The sequence below is a fragment of the Alosa pseudoharengus genome, unplaced genomic scaffold, assembly GCF_046254945.1.
Source record: "Alosa pseudoharengus isolate Yale_2024_CS ecotype anadromous, Long Island Sound unplaced genomic scaffold, YU_APseudo_1.1 YU_APseudo_1.1_scf_11, whole genome shotgun sequence".
Taxonomy (NCBI): Eukaryota; Metazoa; Chordata; class Actinopteri; order Clupeiformes; family Clupeidae; genus Alosa; species Alosa pseudoharengus.
The window spans coordinates 23,056,015-23,075,785 of record NW_027468576.1 but is presented as its reverse complement, the minus strand read 5'-3'; the positions used below and the strand labels follow the sequence as shown (position 1 = coordinate 23,075,785).

The window sequence follows — 19,771 nt, the reverse complement described above, 5'->3', positions numbered from 1 at the left end:
CACTTTTTAATTAAACATAGGCCTAATTTACAAAGACATCGTAAAACACTGAAAGTTAATATTTACACCACAGGTCTCACGTTGCTCTCAAGATCAGTCGCGTGCTGCCCTCTTTTGAGCTTGCTAGAGGCTTAAGATGCACAATTGCGCAACCTATAATAAAAAGTAAATAATGCTTAATTAAATAAAGGCATATGCTTACGCAGCCTATAAGTAAAGAAAAGACCCCTGCCATAATTTGTGGATTTACAGTAGGCCTAGATGAGTAGCCATAAATAATAGGACTACAGCTAGCCTATTTTATAACTCAAGCAAATTGTTTTATTAACAAATTAAGTCCAACGGTTAGATTCATCTGGACGTGTTTTAAGTTCGCTGCAGCCTGTAAATAGGCTAATGATTTTTGAAAACGAACTTCTGTGGTCATATGCATTTTACATAGGCAAGCAGGACAATTTGGGAGTTTTTTACTGCATGGAAACGATACAATAGTGTCAAGCACGGTTGTGTTTAGCCTAGGCCTACCATTTGCATTTATTTAAGTTATGAACATCAGATGCTTGAGTGAAATCTCGACCTTATTAGTGATTGATAAAGGCTAGCCTATCTTATGCGCTGTGTTTAAGCAATGCTGATAAAATAACGTTAGCTAAGTTAGTTTGCCTGCTAGCTAGCTTTCAGTAGGCTATACAGTCTCTCAATGGGAATTTATGTGATCTATTTAGCCTACCAGTGCAACTTCTGTCTAAATAATAGGCCTATTTACTTCTCCTTATTCAGTCTAAACTTGGACAAAGATCAATCGGGCCTTTCACACTGTCAGTTCTTGCAGTTCATTACCGAGAAGAAAAAAAACAGCTGGTAACGTTAAAAACAGCTGTTCAGGTGGGCTCATAGAATTGGAACTGTATATGAAATTTTGCGCTGAGCTTATTAAAATGGCGCCCTGTCAGGCTCAGAGCGTACTTCATGCCTATGACGTAACTGATCTATCTTGCTCCGCTCTAGAATCTTTGCTCCGTAGGCTGCCTACTCTTCTGGCTGCGAAGACAGCGCAGCAAGTGCAGCAACCGTTTGATTCCACCAACTCCGCCCACCAAACGTCCCATTGGTTGTGACGTAAGGGATTTTAAAAGCTCACTTAGCTCATATTGGCTTATCTTTGTTTTTCTCTCAGCGATTGGATAATGAACTTACATTCTACAATCTTATTGGTTGGTAATGTCGTGGCAAAATTCAAATTGAGCAGAGGATCCAGGAACTGAGTCGTGTGTTGCAAACACAAGTTTGTTTATCAGGTTTTGAACATCGTGCATGTGCTAGGCTATTCTACTGAGATGTATTTAGATTTTGTCTATTTTGTCGCCGGAGTAGAGTGTATTTAGTATTACGTTACATCGTGTAGTTTCAAAAGATGGCATTTAGTCCTACAAACTACTTGTCTGAAGATCAATTCAGTGGCATGGACACAAATAAGGAAAACAATGACTCGACTCCTGTTTTGAGTTTAGTTAAGTTTTCAAGAGCTCCTTTTGTGTCATTTGGAACTGTTAAGTTGGGTTCATCTAAATCGTCATTTTTACGAATTGACAATCCAACCGATGAGGCTCCTATCGTCGTGATTGTTGATAAAATAGCCTCATCAAAAGGATTCTCAGTGGACCAAACCAAGTTTACAATTGAGGTGAGTATGTTACTTTACCGAAACTAACTTTTGTGTTAAACATTATTTAATTTGCCATAACCTGCTAGTTACCCCGTATCACTAAATGTCACCTGGTGCCAGAATATCGGATGCTAGCGAACAAGTCTAATGTAGACGTTAACGTTATTCTACTTGCCATGTGTTACTCAAAGTTTGTCATGTAGCTGCTAAATGATTTATCATCAGTAATAACATTTCTTATTACTCGGTATCATCACCATTACTTGTACAAAAAAACAACAACAAAAAAACATGTTTGCTTCGAAATAACACGTCTAAGTTAAGTTGGGTCTGTTTTCCTGTTCTTTAGCCCGATGGCAGTACCATCTTGACCATAACTTGGACACCTGTGGAGGAGGGGGGCGTCAGGGAACTTATTACATTTATAGCAAATGGAATTGTTAAGCATCAAGCAGTTTTGCTGGGAAAAGTGGAAACGCCAAAAAAGAAAAAGGTATGTGTACATTTAAAGAACCTTTCCCGTTAGAAACTTAACATATGAAAAGCTTCAATGCATACAATGCATAGTACACATCCCATAGCCTACATACAACATAGTACACACCACACCCCATGGAGCGTTGTTATATGTAACATACGGACATGTTACATACCACATAAGCAATACATAATTAAAATAGTGTTTTGATATTAAAAAGGTGTTCCAACATTCATGAGTCTGATGGATGCATGCACAAAGCTTGACATAGTCCTGAAGCTCTTATTAGTCCTGAATGTGTGTGATCTGTAGCTTTGGCCTGAAGGTAGGAGACGGTATGGCTATGTAGTGAGTCAGTGGTGTCCAAGGCTATTTGTGTTCCTTTTAATATAGTCCGTCTATTGTAAATACTGATGAGTATTTGAGTATTAAGTGATTCCTGCTCTAATCCAATTAATTTACTGCTCGCTGTTATAAATTTGTTTAGTGGGTTGCGATGAATATTGGATAGTGCAATTGTGTTATAACTTTTCCTAATTTTACTCACATGAAAAGAATGACTGCTTTGTTTCTTTTTTTTTTATTTGGCGAACTAAACACACAGTGTTTCACAGAAGGTAAAGTGTTTTTTCCCATGCCTTTCAGAAAAGTTTGTGGGACTCTATCAAAAATAAGAAGACCGATCCCTCTGTTTCATACCGGACCAAGAAAACAGAGTCGGGACCACATAAAGCAGCAAACAGAACATTCCATGTACCCAGACAGCCTCAGTACAAACGAGAGAAGCTGAAGACTCCCCTGTCTCAGTGTAACAGTGAAAGGCCTTCTCTGAGGCCTAAAGCTGCGCGTGAAAGGGACCATTTGACTCAGGAAAAGCCCTGCACACCCCAGGCATTGAAGACCCAGTTGAAGTCCCTTCAGGATGACTTTGAGAACATTCCCCATCAAAGCATCTCCCCCAAAGTGGTGTTGGTTCCTGCGGACAAACTTTTAGCTGTGCCTACAGCAGGCACACCGCAGACTCCTGCAGGTTTGTCCGAACGTAGAGTCTTAAACAAGACCCTCTCTCCTGTTGCAAGCACATTTAGGTGTAAAGAACAGGCTTATCAAAGCCCACTGCCTGTGATTAAAACACACCCAGCACCCGCTGCCTCAGATGAGGCACCATTGCCTGAATCACCTGGGTTGTCACTGAAAGAAGCTTTGGTCATCATTGATTCTGATCTCAGTCAGCCGGTAAGCCCTCCAAATGCTTGTTCAAGCTTTGACTTCTCTGATTCACTGGAGTCTGAAATGGGAGGCCCAAGCAATGAGTTGGGAGAGTGTGAGGACGTTACTGTTCCCTTTCAGCAGAACCTTGCTGAGCCCAGGCTTACCTTCTTTGTGAAACCCAAACCAGCCCTAGAGCTTGAACGTAGATTTGAGGTCCGCTGTGAGGGTTCTGTCTCTGCGAGGCCACCAGTCAGCTCTGCCACAATTACCAAAAGCAGAGCGCCGTCGTCACCAGCAAGCAATCACCATAAGCGCAGAATCAAAACATCACGGCGGAAACTCATGGAGGAGTTGCCGATCGTTGATCAGGTGGAGCCTGTAGATCAGCCTGCAAGAAATATAGGTGCTCTGCCTGTGATTGATTTGGACACCATGGCCTCTTTTGCTGTCTCCAGGCAAGACTTCTCCCCCACTGGTTCATCTTCAGGCAGTGCCCCAATCACTGCCTCCCACTGTTCACCTCTGGTCTCAGTGCCAACGCCACACTCCAGCAGCAGAGCAACCAGCCAATCAGCAGGTCGCTCACCGGAGACTGTCCAGTGTGTGCCAAAGGTTCCTGTTCCAGATGTGCGACAGCAAGAAGTGTTTGCTGTGCACAGGCCACTGCCACCACATCTGGGGAAAAAGAGAAAGAGCGACGAGTTCCTGAGGGAGGACGTGGAGGATGCCAAGAGGACGTTTCAGGTGAAGAGAGGCAGAGCACAGACTGGCCAGACAGAGACCATCAGCAGAGCTCCAGGCAAAGTTCCTGTGGCCCGGTCCACAATGGAGCAGAAGCAGCCCAAGGCAGCTGGTGAGTAGAAAGTGTGTGTGTGTCTGTGTCTAGAAGGACAATGAATTAAATGATGTATTATACCATATTAGAGTGCCAGAGACGGTTGCTTTGTTTTGTTTCTTATATAACAGACATGGGCCTAGTTGGGGAACAAAATTGGCAAACAGTATAACCCTTTGGATAAATCTTTAAATTCAGAAAATGGCAATAAGGGTATTGAATGGCTGCTGCAGGGCAGAGTCAGAGATTAAAATTGTAGTTTCAATCATTACAAAGTAGCCTAAAGTGTATTTTCAGAGAACTGAATTGCTGTCTGCTTATGAAACTGTATTAAATAACAGATTTTGATTAAGCAACATTTTTCTAGTTTTCCCAAATAAAGATTGTCGGACAACTTAAATGCAAGTCCATTAGTGCATGACTGGATGTCAGAACAACTGACACTCTATCACTGAATGTTACTGGTGTGACATATTCACTAGTTAAAAAAACAACAAGAATTACTGCGCATTGATTTGAATCTCATCTTTGTTTTGTTTATTTTTGTTTATTTTTTTAAAAAAAATTTTTGCAGTGCCGACCGCAAGGTCCTATACAAGCAGAAGGACTTCAAGGCCCCAGTCCAAGCCAGCGGCCCCAAAGACAAACCAGAGAGGTAAAGATGTGCTTCTGTTAAAAGCCGTACATGAAAATGTTGCATTGTACATCTACATTTTGTCTTAATGTTCAAACATGTTTCAAACACAGCTCCCTCGGTAAAGTCAGTGTCCCTTTCCACGGTGAAGAAATCAAAAGTCATTGCTGTGGCACAGTCACAGCTGACTTTCATAAAGCCAGTTCAAACAGGTGATTGCATCTACATATCTTCACAAGTATACATTTGTCTGTGCTGTCTTTACTTTGCTTACTTACTTTGCTTACTCACTCTGCTTACTCACTCTGCTTTTTCAACAGTCATACCACGGCACCCCATGCCCTTTGCTGCCAAAAACATGTTCTATGATGAGAGGTGGATTGAGAAGCAGGAACGAGGATTCACTTGGTGGATAAACTATGTCCTCACACCTGATGATTTCAGGGTCACCACAGAGGTCACCAAAGGTGGGTGTGGGTGTGGTGGCACCTTCAGTCACTTACATTCAAACATAAGATGTGAACAATTATGTACTGTTTTCCTGTGCAGCTTATTTTAGTCTACCAGAGTTCAGGTTTGGTGAGCTATAACCTAAAAAGGATATGAAAGCAATTTGTTTAGTCAACAGTGGAACTTTACATAGCCGGTTAACACACATGTGCTGACTTGGATGTTATTAGTCTGGATTGATTTGCATGGAGTTTTAATCTGATGGCCCATAAATATAGAAACCTATACATATGTGATTATGATATTATGCGTCATGTGTCCATCAATGTGTGCCTGTGATCATGCACCAAACTCTACATCATACTCCAGTCCTGAACTGATCTGTTTGGTGTGTTTGTGATGGTACATTTTCCTCTTGACTTTTGTGTGTGTAGTGAATGCTCTGTCACTGACAACGGGGGACTGCAAGTTTGCCGTTCCCAAAGCCCCAACCAAGGAGGAGATGTCGCTAAAAACCTACACAGCCCGTCGACGCTTAAACCGCCTGCGTCGCTCCGCATGCCAGCTGTTCTCCTCTGAGGCTGTGGTGAAGGCCATCCAGAGGCTGGAGATAGAGGTGGAGGCCAAAAGACTGCTCATCCGCAAGGACCGACACCTGTGGAAGGACATTGGTGTGTGAAAGTTCATACTTAATTGTACAAAGACCTCTACAGTGCTTCAGTGTTGTAACTGTAGGAGTTTGTTAACTGTACAGGTCCTTTTTATTTTCTCTTTCAGGAGAGCGGCAAAAAGTTCTGAACTGGCTTTTGTCCTATAATCCTCTCTGGCTGCGTATTGGACTGGAGGTATTGTGGAATTCGGATGTGCTCATATATTGATGGTCTACATAAAACATTTACGTATTGTCTCTTCATATGACCATCAAAGTCATTTGAAATGAATAGTTGATCATACCGTCACCGTTTTCCCCAGACCATTTACGGCGAGCTGATTTCATTGGAGAGTAACAATGACGTCATGGGGTTGGCCATGTTCATTCTCGGACGCTTGCTGTGGAACCCTGACATCGCTGCAGAATACAGACACCATAAAGTCCCACACCTGTACAAAGATGGTAATGTTTACCAGCACTTAGCACTACGGTGCCTGGTAGTTACTGTTAGACTACATAATCAAAATGTAACCAACACCAAAAGACTGTCACAAGATGTCAACCACTGTAAAGAACTTAGAAATATTAGAGAAGTGTTGCATACTCTGGCTCCATGTGCATTTTTGTTTATTAATTACGCTTTGTTCAGATCCATCCATCCATTTACTTTTAATGTATAATCCAGGTCACGAGCTTAACTACCAGGATATTTGTTTGTCTCAGTATGCAAGCAACATATGGTTGTACCAAATGTGGATAATTCAAGTCTCAAATACACCCAATAGAACAACAGCGTTGTGCATCTTGCAGATTAAGCAACAGGTTGTGTGATGCTTTCAACAGGTCACGAGGAGGCCTTGTCGCGCTTCACCTTGAAGAAGCTCCTCTTGCTGGTCTGCTTCCTGGACAAGGCCAAAGAGTCGAGGCTGATTGAACACGACCCCTGTCTGTTTTGCATGGATGCTGAATTTAAGGTAGAGTTTGTGTTACTGTGGTATTGAGGGGTGCTGTGGTGCAAGCGGTCATTTTTCTGATCCCACCCAATCTCTCTCCGACCTGCTGCTTGTCACTCTTCACTGTGCTATTTGAATAAATGGCAAAAGGTCCACAAATAAACATATTAATTCATGTATTTTGTTTTTTGATGTATATGGTATTGATTTTTTTGTGTGTGTCTTGTAGACCAGTAAGGATCTCTTGCTGGCTTTCTCTCGAGATTTCCTAAGTGGTGAAGGGATTTTGTCTCGACACCTCGGGCACTTGGGGTTAGCAGTGTCCCACGTTCAAACCCCTCTGGATGAGTTTGACTTTGCTGTGAGAAACTTGGCCACAGACCTTCGATGTGGAATTCGTTTGGTGTAAGTCGTCTTGTTCTATAACTAGCCTCACTACTAAATGTCAAAGACTGCTTGTTTTAGGAGCTCTATGACTGGGATGATCTGTTTGCTGAGAGTTGCATGCTTATATTGTTGTTAAATGCAAAGTTGTTGGCTAGACTACTTGTAAGGACTGGTTTCAGAACAGAATTGTTAGTTGGCTGGTTCCGTGAATCAGTTTTAATTTCTCTTCACATCTTCACATCAGGCGTGTCATGGAGCTCTTCCTCCAGGACTGGAGTTTGTCCAAGAGGCTTAGGATGCCTGCCATCTGCCGCCTCCAGAAAGTCCACAATGTAGACTTGGCCTTTCAGGTGCTGAGAGAGAGGGGGGTGGACTTGAAAGACGAGCGCGGTGAGTGACCACGTTATAATATGTTTTTTTTTAAGGCACCCTTAACAGTGTTTTTTTTTTTTTTTTTTTTAAACCTTAACATAACGTTTCCAAAAAAATGTCATAATATGACAAACGGCACTTCTGCCATTGTCTTAGCAGCCCTCTATAGACGATTACCGACCTAGCAACTTTCTGTGTTCGGGTAGGAACACTGTACCCCACCCCCGGAAATTGAAATGGAAAAGTTGCTATGCTACAGGATCTCTTTCTACAGGCTGCCGTCGGTGCATTCCCTCTATATTGTATCATACTTTGTAGCAAAAGGCGCATATTTAGTTTGTTTATAATTGCGCTTCTCAACTGTAGGGGGACCCAGAGAGCAAATCTTCAGTGCTGCTTTTAATGCATGCTACTCAATATGGAATAGTGCAAATGCAATTTTATGTTATGCTTGTTTGGAATTGTGTGTTTGGGGGTTAATGTAGTGTTGTATTGTCATGCAGGCACAGCTATTGAATCCAGAGACATTGTGGATGGACACAGAGAGAAAACTCTGAATCTTCTGTGGAAAATCATCTTTGCATTCCAGGTATGCTTTCATTATTAATATTTTCTGTATTTTTATTTCCCTTCCTCCTTTATAATGGTATGTAGGTTATTGTTATTATTTTTTTTATTTTCCACAATTATTATACTATATCTCTTGTTATTCCATTATTACTGTGTAATCTCGGCTTCACTGAAAATGAGGACTACCTTCAATGAACCTCCGAGAATAAATAAAGATTGAATGTGTCTGTGCTCTAGTGTTGTTTCATTGAGTTTTGTTGAATTGAAGAAGCAGTTCTCTCTGCACAAGACGTCACAAAGCTATGGACATGTCAATCAATTAAACTTGCCATGTCAATCGATTAAATCTTGTGAATGTTACACTGTTCTACTAAGGTGGAGGTATTGCTAGATGAAGAACAGCTGAAGGAGGAAATCAGTTTCCTTAGGAGGACATGGCGAACGAAACGGAAGCTGAATTCCCTTCGGACAGACAAAAGTGTCCCACTGAAGGCCATGAAGTCCCAGCCCGAGATGAAACAAAGCAGTGTGAAGATCACGCTGCTCATGGATTGGGTGAATGCTGTCTGTGAGTTCTACAATTTAAAGGTAAGCCATCTTCTTTCCCAAGGCATTAGTGTGTGACCTATAATCCATGTTTTTATACTCTATATTATTATTATTATTATTATTATTATTATTATTATTATTATTATATTATTTTTTCTTTTTCTGTTCCCAAGGCTGAGAACTTCACAGTGGCCTTCTCAGATGGCCGGATTCTCTGCCATCTGGTCCACCACTACCACCCCGGCCAGCTGCCCTTGGAGAAGGTTCGGCAGGAGACCACTCAGACCATAGACTGTGGCCACCGTGGCAGAGTGGAGCTCAATAACTCCAGCAGTGACTCAGACACCTCAATCAATGCTGACCCTGTGGTGCCAAATGGTAAGAGTGAATGAGAAAGTGTAGTTCTGTAGGCGCAGTCTGGGGTTTCTGCACAATGCGGATGAAGCAAATTTTGTAATCCACACAGTATGCACAGACTGTCCATGCAGCATTTACATTTTTTCTGTGCAGACTGCACATGCTGACTGGATCGGGGGAAACAAAAATCTGTTAATGTTTTTCATTACTCATTTAGCAGACACTTCTGTGCAAGACTAGTTAACAGTAGGTTTAAATGTGTTGGTAGTATGTTGACTGTCTACTGTTTGGCACCTGCAAACAAAATAAGTGTATTTTCTTCATCCTTCAGCAAATCTTAGCTGATTAGATAATCAGCAACAGTATGTTTTATAGTATAGCTATATTGTGGAGGTAATTTATTCATAATGTTATTACCCATGTTCTTTTCTTAGGCCTAGGATCCTTTTCAGTTGACTTCAAAGAGCTGCTTGAGAATGAGAAGAGTAATTTCATGTTGGTGAACTCTGCTGTGTCATACCTTGGAGGAGTTCCAGCCATGATCAACCCCTCTGACATGTCAAACACAATTCCAAATGAGAAGGTAAGAGTCAAGAGATTTAGTTTGCCAAACATTTGTTTGTACATTTTTGTGTAAAGCACTTGGAGTGTGCAGTAAAAAGGAGGAGATAAGAATCAGAATAAACTATTAGTAAACAAATTAGATAATAAAAAATACAATTCACTCCATGTGATAAAAGACATGGAGATACATGCTATAAAACCACTGTAATCGAACAGATTACATCCAGGAGCCAATACTTACAGGTTGTATTCAGCTGAATAGGACCAAGTGAAGTTTGAACAATTAGGACAATCCCTTCTTGTCTGAGTCATGAATGTACCTGTACATATTTTCTGGTACAATTTCTTTGTAGATATTACATGAAACTGACTAAGACTTATTTCCTTATTTCAGGTCGTTACATGCTTTCTGTCATTCCTTTGTACTCGTCTCTTGGACCTAAGAAATGAGACCAGAGCGGCCAGGGTCATTCAGGGAGCATGGAGGAAGTACAGATTGAAAAAAGATCTTGAGCTTTACCAGGTAAGCTCATTCCCTCCAACAAAAGTTGCTAACTGACATTTAGCTAATCTTTCTGTGTTGCATGGTAATGATGGAAGTACAGGTATGATTTTAGTCCCCTCCCCCTAATTTTTGTTCTTTGCTTAGATGAGGAACGTGGCAGCCGCAAAGATCCAGGCTGTGGTAAGGAGGTTCCTTCTGAGGCGGCAAACAGAAAAGCATGCTGTGGCAGCAATAGCCATCCAGAGTGCCTGGAGGGGTTATGCTGCACGTCAGGCTTTAAAACGCATGAGGTTGGCTCATCTTCTTGCCTGTCATAACCATGCAGCAACCATCATACAAGTGAGTTGTCTTCTGTGGCATTATTATTGATGTGGTTCAAAACTTTGTGTTAAATGAAAAGTAAGACATTTTTGTTATTTTTGTCATAGAAAATCTATAAAGGATGGCGAACCCGAGAATTCCTGAGGAGGAATCACGCTGCCACTGTGATCCAAGCCTGTTACCGCATGCATACATGTAGAAAAGAATACCACAAGCTCAAATGTGCAGCAGTGAGCATTCAGTCATGGTTCAGAGGTTGCTCTCAGAAGCGTCGATTCCTGACCTTGAAACTGCAGCAGTCCTCTGCCATTAGCATTCAGAGTGCCTATCGAGGATACCTCATCCGGAGACAGGTTGCGAAGATGAGGAGAGCGGCTCTCTTGATCCAGAGATGGTTTCGGGCCTGCCGTCAACGGGACCAAGAAAGGCTGCATTACCTTAAGATGAAGCAGGCAGCTGTAACCTTGCAGGCATCTTACAGAGGCTTACAGACTCGCAAAGAGCTGGAAAGAAGACACCAGGCAGCACTGACGATCCAAAGCGCTTTCCGGATGGCCGTGGCTCAGAGAGCTTTTCGGTCCTTGAAGAGAGCCACTGTGGTCGTGCAGTGCAGGTACCGGGCCAAAGTTCTGGGTGAGCAGGTCAGGAGGGACCACTTGGAGCTCAGGCACGCTGCTGTGACACTTCAGGCCATCTGGCGAGGGAGAGGATACAGGAAGAGGATAGAAGAGCTCCATAGATGCACAACACTGATTCAAGCGCAGTATCGTCGCCACAGGGCTCAATCTCGTTTTAGGGCCCAAAGAACAGCGGCTCTTGTCATCCAACAACAGTACAGAGCAATGCTTTCTTCCAGGCAGGCAAGGACTGAATATCTCCAGCTGAGACGAGCTGCAGTTGTGTTGCAGGCTGCGTATCGTGGCATGCAGGTCAGGCAAGAGTTGAGAACAAAGAACCGTGCAGCCACAGTGATCCAAGCTTATGTGCGAGCTTTTGCATGCCACAAGCGATATCTGGCATTGCGAATGGCGACAAGCGTAATTCAGCAGCACTATCGTGCACAATTACTGGGTCGAGCTGAACGGGAGCATTACCAGCAGGTTCAGAGAGCAACCGTGAAACTCCAAGCAAGCTTCCGCGGACTCTTAGTTAGACGGCGTTTGCAGAAGGAATGCCAGGCAGCTACGCTCATTCAAGCATGTTTCAGAGCTCATAAGGTGCGAGTAGCTTACCTCGCAGCAAAGTGTGCGGCCACCATTATCCAGCAGCGCTACCGGGCAGTTGTCGCTGGCCGGCGAGCACGGAAAGACTTTTTGGAGGTCAGAGCAGCAGCCCTTACACTGCAGTCAGCATTCAGGGGTATGCAGGCTCGTAGTCATGTCAGGAAAATGCACACAGCTGCAACAGTCATTCAGGCCCACTTCAGAGGGCATATTGAGTTTGTCAGATATCAGAGGTCCCGTTGGGCAGCACAGTTAATTCAACAGAGATTCAGAGCTCACCTGGCCAGGAAAACAGCTGTGCTTGAGTACTCTACCCTTAAATCTGCAGCTCTATGCATCCAAGCCCATTACCGTGGTGCAATAGTGAGGAAACGTCTAGCAAAAATGCTAAATGCTGCCACAGTCATTCAACGGACATACAGAACATACAAACAGCGGAAGGAGTACCTTGTTCTCAGAGAGACCACAATAAAAATCCAGAGACTGTTCAGGGCCACGCTGATGGCACGGCAAGAGCAGAGGCAGTTTTGTTTGTTGCGAGATGCAGCCATCACCGTCCAGTCCATGTACAGAGGTATGAAGGTGAGAAAAGATATGCAAAAGCAACAAAGGGCTGCTACAGTGATCCAGGCGTTCTACAGAATGTACAGAACAAGAGTGCGATTCCAAGCCATGAGACTGGCTTCAGTCGTCATACAGAGGCAATACAGACACCATCTAAGAGGAAAACAATTCAGAGAAGACTATCTGAAGCTTCGTCAGAGTGCTACCACTGTTCAAGCAATTTTCAGAGGCAATCGGACAAGGCGTGAGATCCAAAGGATGCATTCAGCAGCTCGCATTATCCAGTCCCAGTTCAGGATGCATTGTTGCCGAACACGGTATGTGAGGCTCTTGTGGGCCACCAGGATTTTACAAGAGAAATTCAAGGCCAACAGAATGCGGAACTCTTACACCCAGCAGTACAAGGCCAAGAAAAAGGCTGCTTTGACAATCCAGTCTGCCTTCCGTGGATACCGAGCCAGGCAGGAGATAAAGAAAAGGCACAAAATGGCTACTCTGATTCAGAGGAAGTACTTAACTTTTAAGGAGAGGAAACACTTCCTTGCACTTAAGTCCGCTGCAGTGTTCTGTCAAAGACTGTATCGATCTCAGCATATGGCAATGCAGTGTCGGCAAGAGTACCTCAACAAGAGGAAAGCCTGTGTCACTATTCAGGCATATTACAGAGGCATGAAGGTTCGACAGCACTTGCAGCAAGAACAAAGAGCAGCAGTGCTCATACAGGCCCACATTAGAAAACACCTCTGTAGATCATACTACATACGTCTGTTGAGGGCAGTGCAGGTTATACAGGACCAATATAGGGCCAACCTAGAGATGAAGAAAGATTTAGAGGACTATAGAAGAAAGAAATGGGCTGCCACGGTGCTTCAGGCAGCCTTCCATGGCATAAAAGCCAGGCAACGTTTGCAGCAAATGCACCAGGCTGCGAGGATTCTGCAGAGCCATTTGCGAGCCTGCCATGAGCGCAGACATTACTTGGCCCTCCAGGCTTCTACCCTCACGGTCCAACGGCGATATCGTGCCATGAAAGCTTGCAGAGAGGAAAGGCAGCGCTACCTAGGCCTGCGGCATGCAGTGGTCACCCTACAGGCTGCTTTCAGAGGGCACAAGACTAGGATGGAGATTCTTCGGTCCCATCAGGCAGCCAAAGTCATCCAGGCAAGTTTCAGGAGACACCGGGAGCAAGTGAAGTTCCAGGCCATGAAGTTATCCGCCATAATCATCCAGAGGCATTACAGGGCCTACACCATGAGTCGAAGCGTTCGAAGAGAGTACATTAAGTTGAAGGAGTCTACCATAGTCATCCAGTCAGCTTTCCGAGGTTATTGTGCCAGGCAACGGGCTGCTGAAATGCACCGGGCGGCCATACTTATCCAGTCTTACTTCAGGAGGCACAGGCAGTGGTTGTCCTTCAGGAAACAGTGCTGGGCTGCCGTTGTGCTTCAACAAAGATTCAGGGCTCTGCAGCTCCGAAATGAGCATTTGCACAATTACCAGCAACTGAGAACTGCAGCTGTTTGCCTTCAAGCAGCATATAGAGGTAAGAAGGCAAGGGAGCTGGCAAAGCGGATGAAGGCAGCCAGGACCATCCAGTCCTTCCTTAAGATGAGCCAGAAGAGACGTCATTACATTAAGGTGAAGGCTGCTTCCGTGACCATTCAGTCAGCCTTCAGGGCTCAACTCGCTCAACGTCGGTATTCTGAAATGCGTGCCGCGGCCACAGTGATCCAGACGTGGTACCGGTCGTGCCAACAGGTCCAAAAGGAGCAAGCCATGTTCAAAACCAAACAGCATGCGGTGCTAACTCTGCAGTCAGCCTTCCGTGGCATGCAGGCGAGGAGGAGTGCTAAGCGGGAACGCGCTGCCGTCAAGATCCAAGCAGTGCTGCGCATGGCCATGCACCGCAGGAGGCTCCTGCTGCTGCGAGGCAGTGCCATCAGGCTGCAGGCGAGCGTCCGGATGTACCTGGCCAGAAGGAGCTATCTCCGACAGTGCAACGCAGCCCTCGTCCTGCAGCGACGCTACAGAGCTCAGAAAGCCCAGAGGGAGCAGAGGCAGCATTACCTGCATACTCTCAGAAGTCTGACCATCCTCCAGGCACACCTGCGTAGGGCTGTAGAACAGAGGAGGTTCCAGAGACTTAAGAAGAGTGCTATCACAATCCAGGTAAGAGCACTGTATGTTTGTACACTGATGACTGGATTCTTTATAGTGATTGCGGACACAACGTCTGAAATAATTGTAATATTTCCAATAGTTTTTCTAAGTGTATTTCTAAATGTGTCCCACCCCAACCCACTAGGCTGCTTTCCGAGGAACAATTGAGAGACGGCAGTTGGAACGTCAGAAGGCTGCAGCTGCGGTTATCCAGAAACATTACAGAGCCCAAGTCCACTCCCAGAGAGAGAGGGCCCGCTTCCTGAAAATGAAATCATCTGCTCTTTTAATTCAGGTATTTTCAGATAAAGATGTTGGGTAAAGCTGTCTTTAGCCTCTTGCAATCGTTGCTTGACTTGGTTTCTTTTTCTGAATGTTTATCTGCAGAAAGCATTTAGACAATACCAGTTCAAAAAGCATGCCGAACAGGAGCAGGCTGCAATCAAGATTCAGGCGTGGTTTAGAGGAACCCTGGCCAGACAACATTACGTCGCCCGACAAACTGCTGTTGCAACCATCCATAGGTGTCTGCAGGCCAGGCTACAGCGTAGAAGGTAATGCAGATACTAGTTCCCTCAGACCATATGCATACTGTGACTGTTATTAAAAAAAAATAAACATGTTCAGAATCCTCAGCAAGAATTGTATAGTTTTTCAATCTTCGATGGGTTGTTCCAGATTCCTGGTATTGCAGCAGAGGACTCTCCTTATTCAGCAGCGATGGAGAGAGACACTGGCTACAAGGCAGCAGCATCAAAACTATTTGAATATGAAGGCTTCAGCGATTGCCATCCAAGCCTTATGGAGAGGCCACAGAGCCAGACAATGTATTCACAAGGTACCCAGTGTTTTCTCAGAGAATTGATCATTTGCTATTTCAATGGAAGAGCATATATCAGAAATGTAGTGGTTCAGAGAAAATGCTAACTATGCAATGGTCTGCAGGAGCGGATGGCAGCCACATTGATCCAAGCCCACTTCAGAGGCCATTCCCAGAGGCAGGGCTTCAGGCGTCTCAAAGAGGCAGCCCTAAAGGTCCAGAGGCGCTTCCAGGCAGCGCAAAAGGAGCGTCTGGCGAAAGAGAATGAGAGGCATAGGAACGCAGCCGCCACCACTCTGCAGGCATACTGCCGTGGCTGGCTCACCAGGAGAAGGGTACAGTTGTTTACAGTTAGTTGTTTACACTTGTTTAAGTCATTATAATCTATCCCGTGACATAGTTGCATTACATTACTGATGATTTGAGAGACAGACATGGTTAGGTGTCAAGTTTAACTGATGACTGTAAACAAATCCCGTGTCAGATCTCAGAACCATGTTGTTTAGTAGGTTGTTGGTGATTTAACAGATTCATGTTTAATTTTTTAAGATGTAATTGATTGCTTGCTTCCCTAGATGATGGAAGCAGAGAATGCCCAAAGAAGGTTGCGCTTTTCTGCCGCAGTTTACCACCATCTCTGTGCCGTGAAGATTCAGCGGGCATTCCGTGCCCATCAGGCTCTGAAAGCGGCCAGAAAACAGATCCATTCAGTCATCTGCATCCAGGTGTGTACACTGACTGTTTTTTTTGTACTCTAGCACCAGCTGTTGCCAAGTAGCACTTAGAGACTCTTAGTTCAGTGAGTGTTTGGTGCGAATCAGAATCAGTTTTTATTGGCCAAGTATACTTACATATACAAGGAATTTGACTTCGGTAGATGTTCAGTTCTGTGCATTCAACAAATAGACATGTAGTAGTACAAATAGACATGTAAAACATTCAATAGACAATAGTAATAAAGACACATACTGTACAATATAGACAACAATATACAGGTAGGCACATATCAACGTATTAACATAATATACAAAATACAATATACAAATAAGGCGTAGTATCAAGACAAGTACACATGGAGTGGAGTGGAGTGGATATAAAGTGCAGAAATAATAGTGCAAATGTATGCATGCATGTAATGAGTGCAAGATGCATATTGGGATGATGGGTATGTAATTTGAGGGATAAGTGGGTGAATGGCTTAAGAGGGGATGAGCCCACTTCTAACTGCAGTTTAGTACAGTGATGGCAGAGGGAAAGTAGCTGTTCTTGTGTCTGGTTGTATTTGTGCGCAGGGATCTGTAGCGCCTGCCAGAGGGGAGGAGGTTAAAGAGTGTGTGTGCAGGGTGTGTGGGGTCTTTGATGTTCTCTGCCTGCTTCCTGGTCCTACCAGTGTAGCAAATAGTGGAATACTTGGTCATGGTCCTGTTCACCAAGCCTAAGATGTTAAACTGGAAACCTAAGAAAATGTCAGCATGTCGTCTTGTCCAACTTTCTCATGCAATTTGTTTATCATTAACTGTCTTATCTGATGGTTGATTCCATCAGTGGGCAGGTCACTCACTCATGCTTTATTATACAATCCCTCACTTGTGTTTCCAGCGGTGGATGAAGACCAAGCTGCAGAGGAAGCGATACCTGGAGGAGCGTCGGCAGGTAGTTGTAACCCAGAGGGCGGCCAGGGCATGGTTGGCCAGACGCCATCGGGCAGCCACGGTCATCCAGCGCACTGTGAGGGGAATGCTGCTTAGCCGTCGCCAGGAAAAGATGCAGCGCGGCATCATTAGGGCACAGGTACGCAACATTAAAAAGACTATAGTGTTTGTGAATTAAACCAGAACCAAATTCAAATTTATTACTTTTTATTTATTTCGGTTTTGGTTCTACTTATCGGTTCCGGTTCCTTTTTATCGATTCTAACGTTTTGATTCCCAACCCAAGGGGAGAGGGGACCTAGCATTATGTTGTTGCATACCCAAATCTGCAAATTGATTGTCTGTCAGATTGATTGTCTGTTTGGCATTTCCCTACAGGCTTTATGGAGAGGTCATTGCTCCCGAAAGCTGAATGACACCCGCAAAATTGTTGCCATACGCCATCGCCTTCGGAAAATCAACCAAGAAGTAAAGGAGGAGGATTGCCTACGCAATAAGACCACAATGGCCATTGGTTATCTCCTGGGATGCCACAACTTTGGCTACATTATTTTAGCCTTGAAGTACTTGGGTGAGGATTTCTATTGAAGTTGCATTTGCCCTCGTTGTAAGCTAGAAATACCTTCCGTTTAAGGACTACAGTAACCATTTGTGTTTCATAATTTGTCTGCAGAGACCGCGACCAGACTTTCGCCCGAGTGCTGTGAACACCTGGTGAAAAGTGGAGCGACAGAGAAAATAGTCACTCTCATCAGGAGCTGCAACAGGAGCCTCCCCTCCATGGAGACCATCAGCCTGTCTATCCAGGTGCTCCTCAACCTCTCCAAGGTAGGCCAATTTTAATCCACCTCCCCGAACACAGCCCCTTGTGATGACGGCTCTTCGTCTTCCTACACAACAGTTTGAAGCTTAATGATGATCATAACAACGACAAAAATACATTTGTTTTACTATCTTAATTAGTTTATAATGTTATTGAGTGGTGAAATGGTGTGAAGGGTGATGATATTAAAAAAAAACATTACCCCACAGTACAACCGGACGATAGAGGCAGTGTTTGCAGTCGAGCATGCTGTGGACATGCTCCTGGATCTCCTGCAGATCTACCGGGAAAAGGCAGGAGATAAAATGGGCGACAAAGGAGGGAGCATCTTCACCAAGGCGTGTTTCCTGCTGATTCTACTTGTGCAAGACCGCCATAGGGCAGCGGTAAGAAAAGCCAGTACAGAGACACGGATATTACAGTTGTTTAGTTTGTAGTTTCAGTTTGATGGTATTATGACTAGTTGCTGTGTATAAACTTGTACATACAAACCTTCACCTTTTTAAAAGAAGCAACTTTCTTCTAAAAAATGTATTCACCTCTCGCACTGCCTTTGTAGTTCCTCTCATTTCTGGAGCATTCTGGGAAGGTTTTTCGAAGACTTCTAATAGAATAGTGCCCAGGTTCTACCAAAGTCACTTCAGGAAAGTCTTGGTGGCCATACTTGATCTTTGAGTCCTCAAGTCAATATCTGTCTGGAAAGATCAGGCAATTTTCTAACTGAATGGGCCAGAAACCCGTCCGCAGCAAGGTTAACAAGGCATGGCTTCCAGTCACAGAGCTGTAGTTTTTGCACTCCTGGGCATTTTTTGCACTCCTACTGATTTTGTAGTTTTCTGTTTGTATACTTTGAATAGTTCTCTAGCTAGTTGATCATGATGTGAACTAAAAAGGCAGTTAGCATTATCACTGGCCTACAGTATATCACCTTTTCAACATTTTGTTAGGAGGTGAGAAACATCCCAAAGGCTATGGATCGTCTTCGCAGCATCTTCCGTCTTACGATGCGTAAATGCAAGAAGGACACCGAGAGAATGGTGGTCAGACAAAAAATGAATGGGTCCCTCAATGGCAGTCTGCTTGTCCCAGCCACCCCTCGCAAGTCGAAGATGCCACCAAGGTACAGTGAATCTATGTGTGATTGTGCGTACACACACACACACACACACACACATTGAGAAATGATGTGTGTCTGACTTAAATTATTCTCATTTACAGGTTTGTCCCAGAGTGGGTACTCCGGAAAGACAAGCTGGGAGACATCATTGATCCTCTTTGTGCCATCCAAATGCTAGCATCTGCATTAAGTTTGTAAATGATTTAGCCATGCATTGCTCAGTGCTAATTTTCATGAAATGGTCATATCTGTATGTTTGTGTGTATAGACAACCTTTTTTTATGTGCCTGTGTCATACTTTTTTTAAATTATTTTAAATGGTCATTTATTTTGTCACCAGTTAGAACATGCAGACTGCCTTTCACTTCCCACTGTTACAATCTTAATCTTTTTTAAAGGCAGTGAGAAAACATGGACTTGCTAAGCTAACTGAGCTGATTGTTCAGAAATGGGAGTTTCATCACTTACAAAACATACAAAACATCACTAGTTTCCTCACTTTGCTTTGTAAATATTATCAATGTGCTTTGAACAAGAGTGAATAAATTCTTTTTTCCCCTTTCTAGTAAATTGCATGAATTTATTTATTCCTAAAATACAATTGGTTACACTAAATAGGGCTGCATGGTTTGGGTAGCGATTTGAATCCCAATACATTTTTTTTAAAGTCAAGCTTCACTATATTAAACATTTCCAAACATGATTGCGAAAGGCTGCATGGGTGGTGTCTGTAAGCAGTGGAGATACAACTGAAAGAGCTGAATTACGGGGCGTTCCTGTACCTGTCCCCTTTACCTGGGTAGTGGGCCGAGTACCTGTAATGGAAACGAGCTTCATGTTTATGGCAATAAATTAAGTGAATTGACACATCCCCAGTTCCACAACAGGGAAAACCTGCATAGACTTA

The 19,771-nt window shown here is 43.9% G+C and overlaps 1 protein-coding gene across 1 annotated transcript; it reads left to right on the top strand.

Moving 5' to 3' along the window:
- The first annotated feature begins 1,267 nt into the window (after positions 1-1,267).
- On the top strand, positions 1,268-19,434 carry aspm (assembly factor for spindle microtubules). The gene is made up of 30 exons (XM_076278462.1): positions 1,268-1,684; positions 2,016-2,159; positions 2,790-4,209; positions 4,766-4,846; positions 4,939-5,037; positions 5,146-5,292; positions 5,710-5,946; positions 6,053-6,120; positions 6,248-6,389; positions 6,771-6,901; positions 7,110-7,285; positions 7,512-7,657; positions 8,143-8,228; positions 8,585-8,797; positions 8,932-9,136; positions 9,550-9,698; positions 10,074-10,202; positions 10,329-10,523; positions 10,613-14,461; positions 14,598-14,747; positions 14,840-15,006; positions 15,131-15,290; positions 15,398-15,607; positions 15,848-15,997; positions 16,872-17,063; positions 17,303-17,495; positions 17,598-17,752; positions 17,957-18,133; positions 18,695-18,867; positions 18,966-19,434. Exons 1-30 carry the CDS (start codon positions 1,415-1,417, stop codon positions 19,060-19,062), a joined length of 9,711 nt encoding a protein of 3,236 aa, XP_076134577.1. The 5' UTR covers positions 1,268-1,414; the 3' UTR covers positions 19,063-19,434.
- The last annotated feature ends 337 nt before the right edge of the window (positions 19,435-19,771 follow it).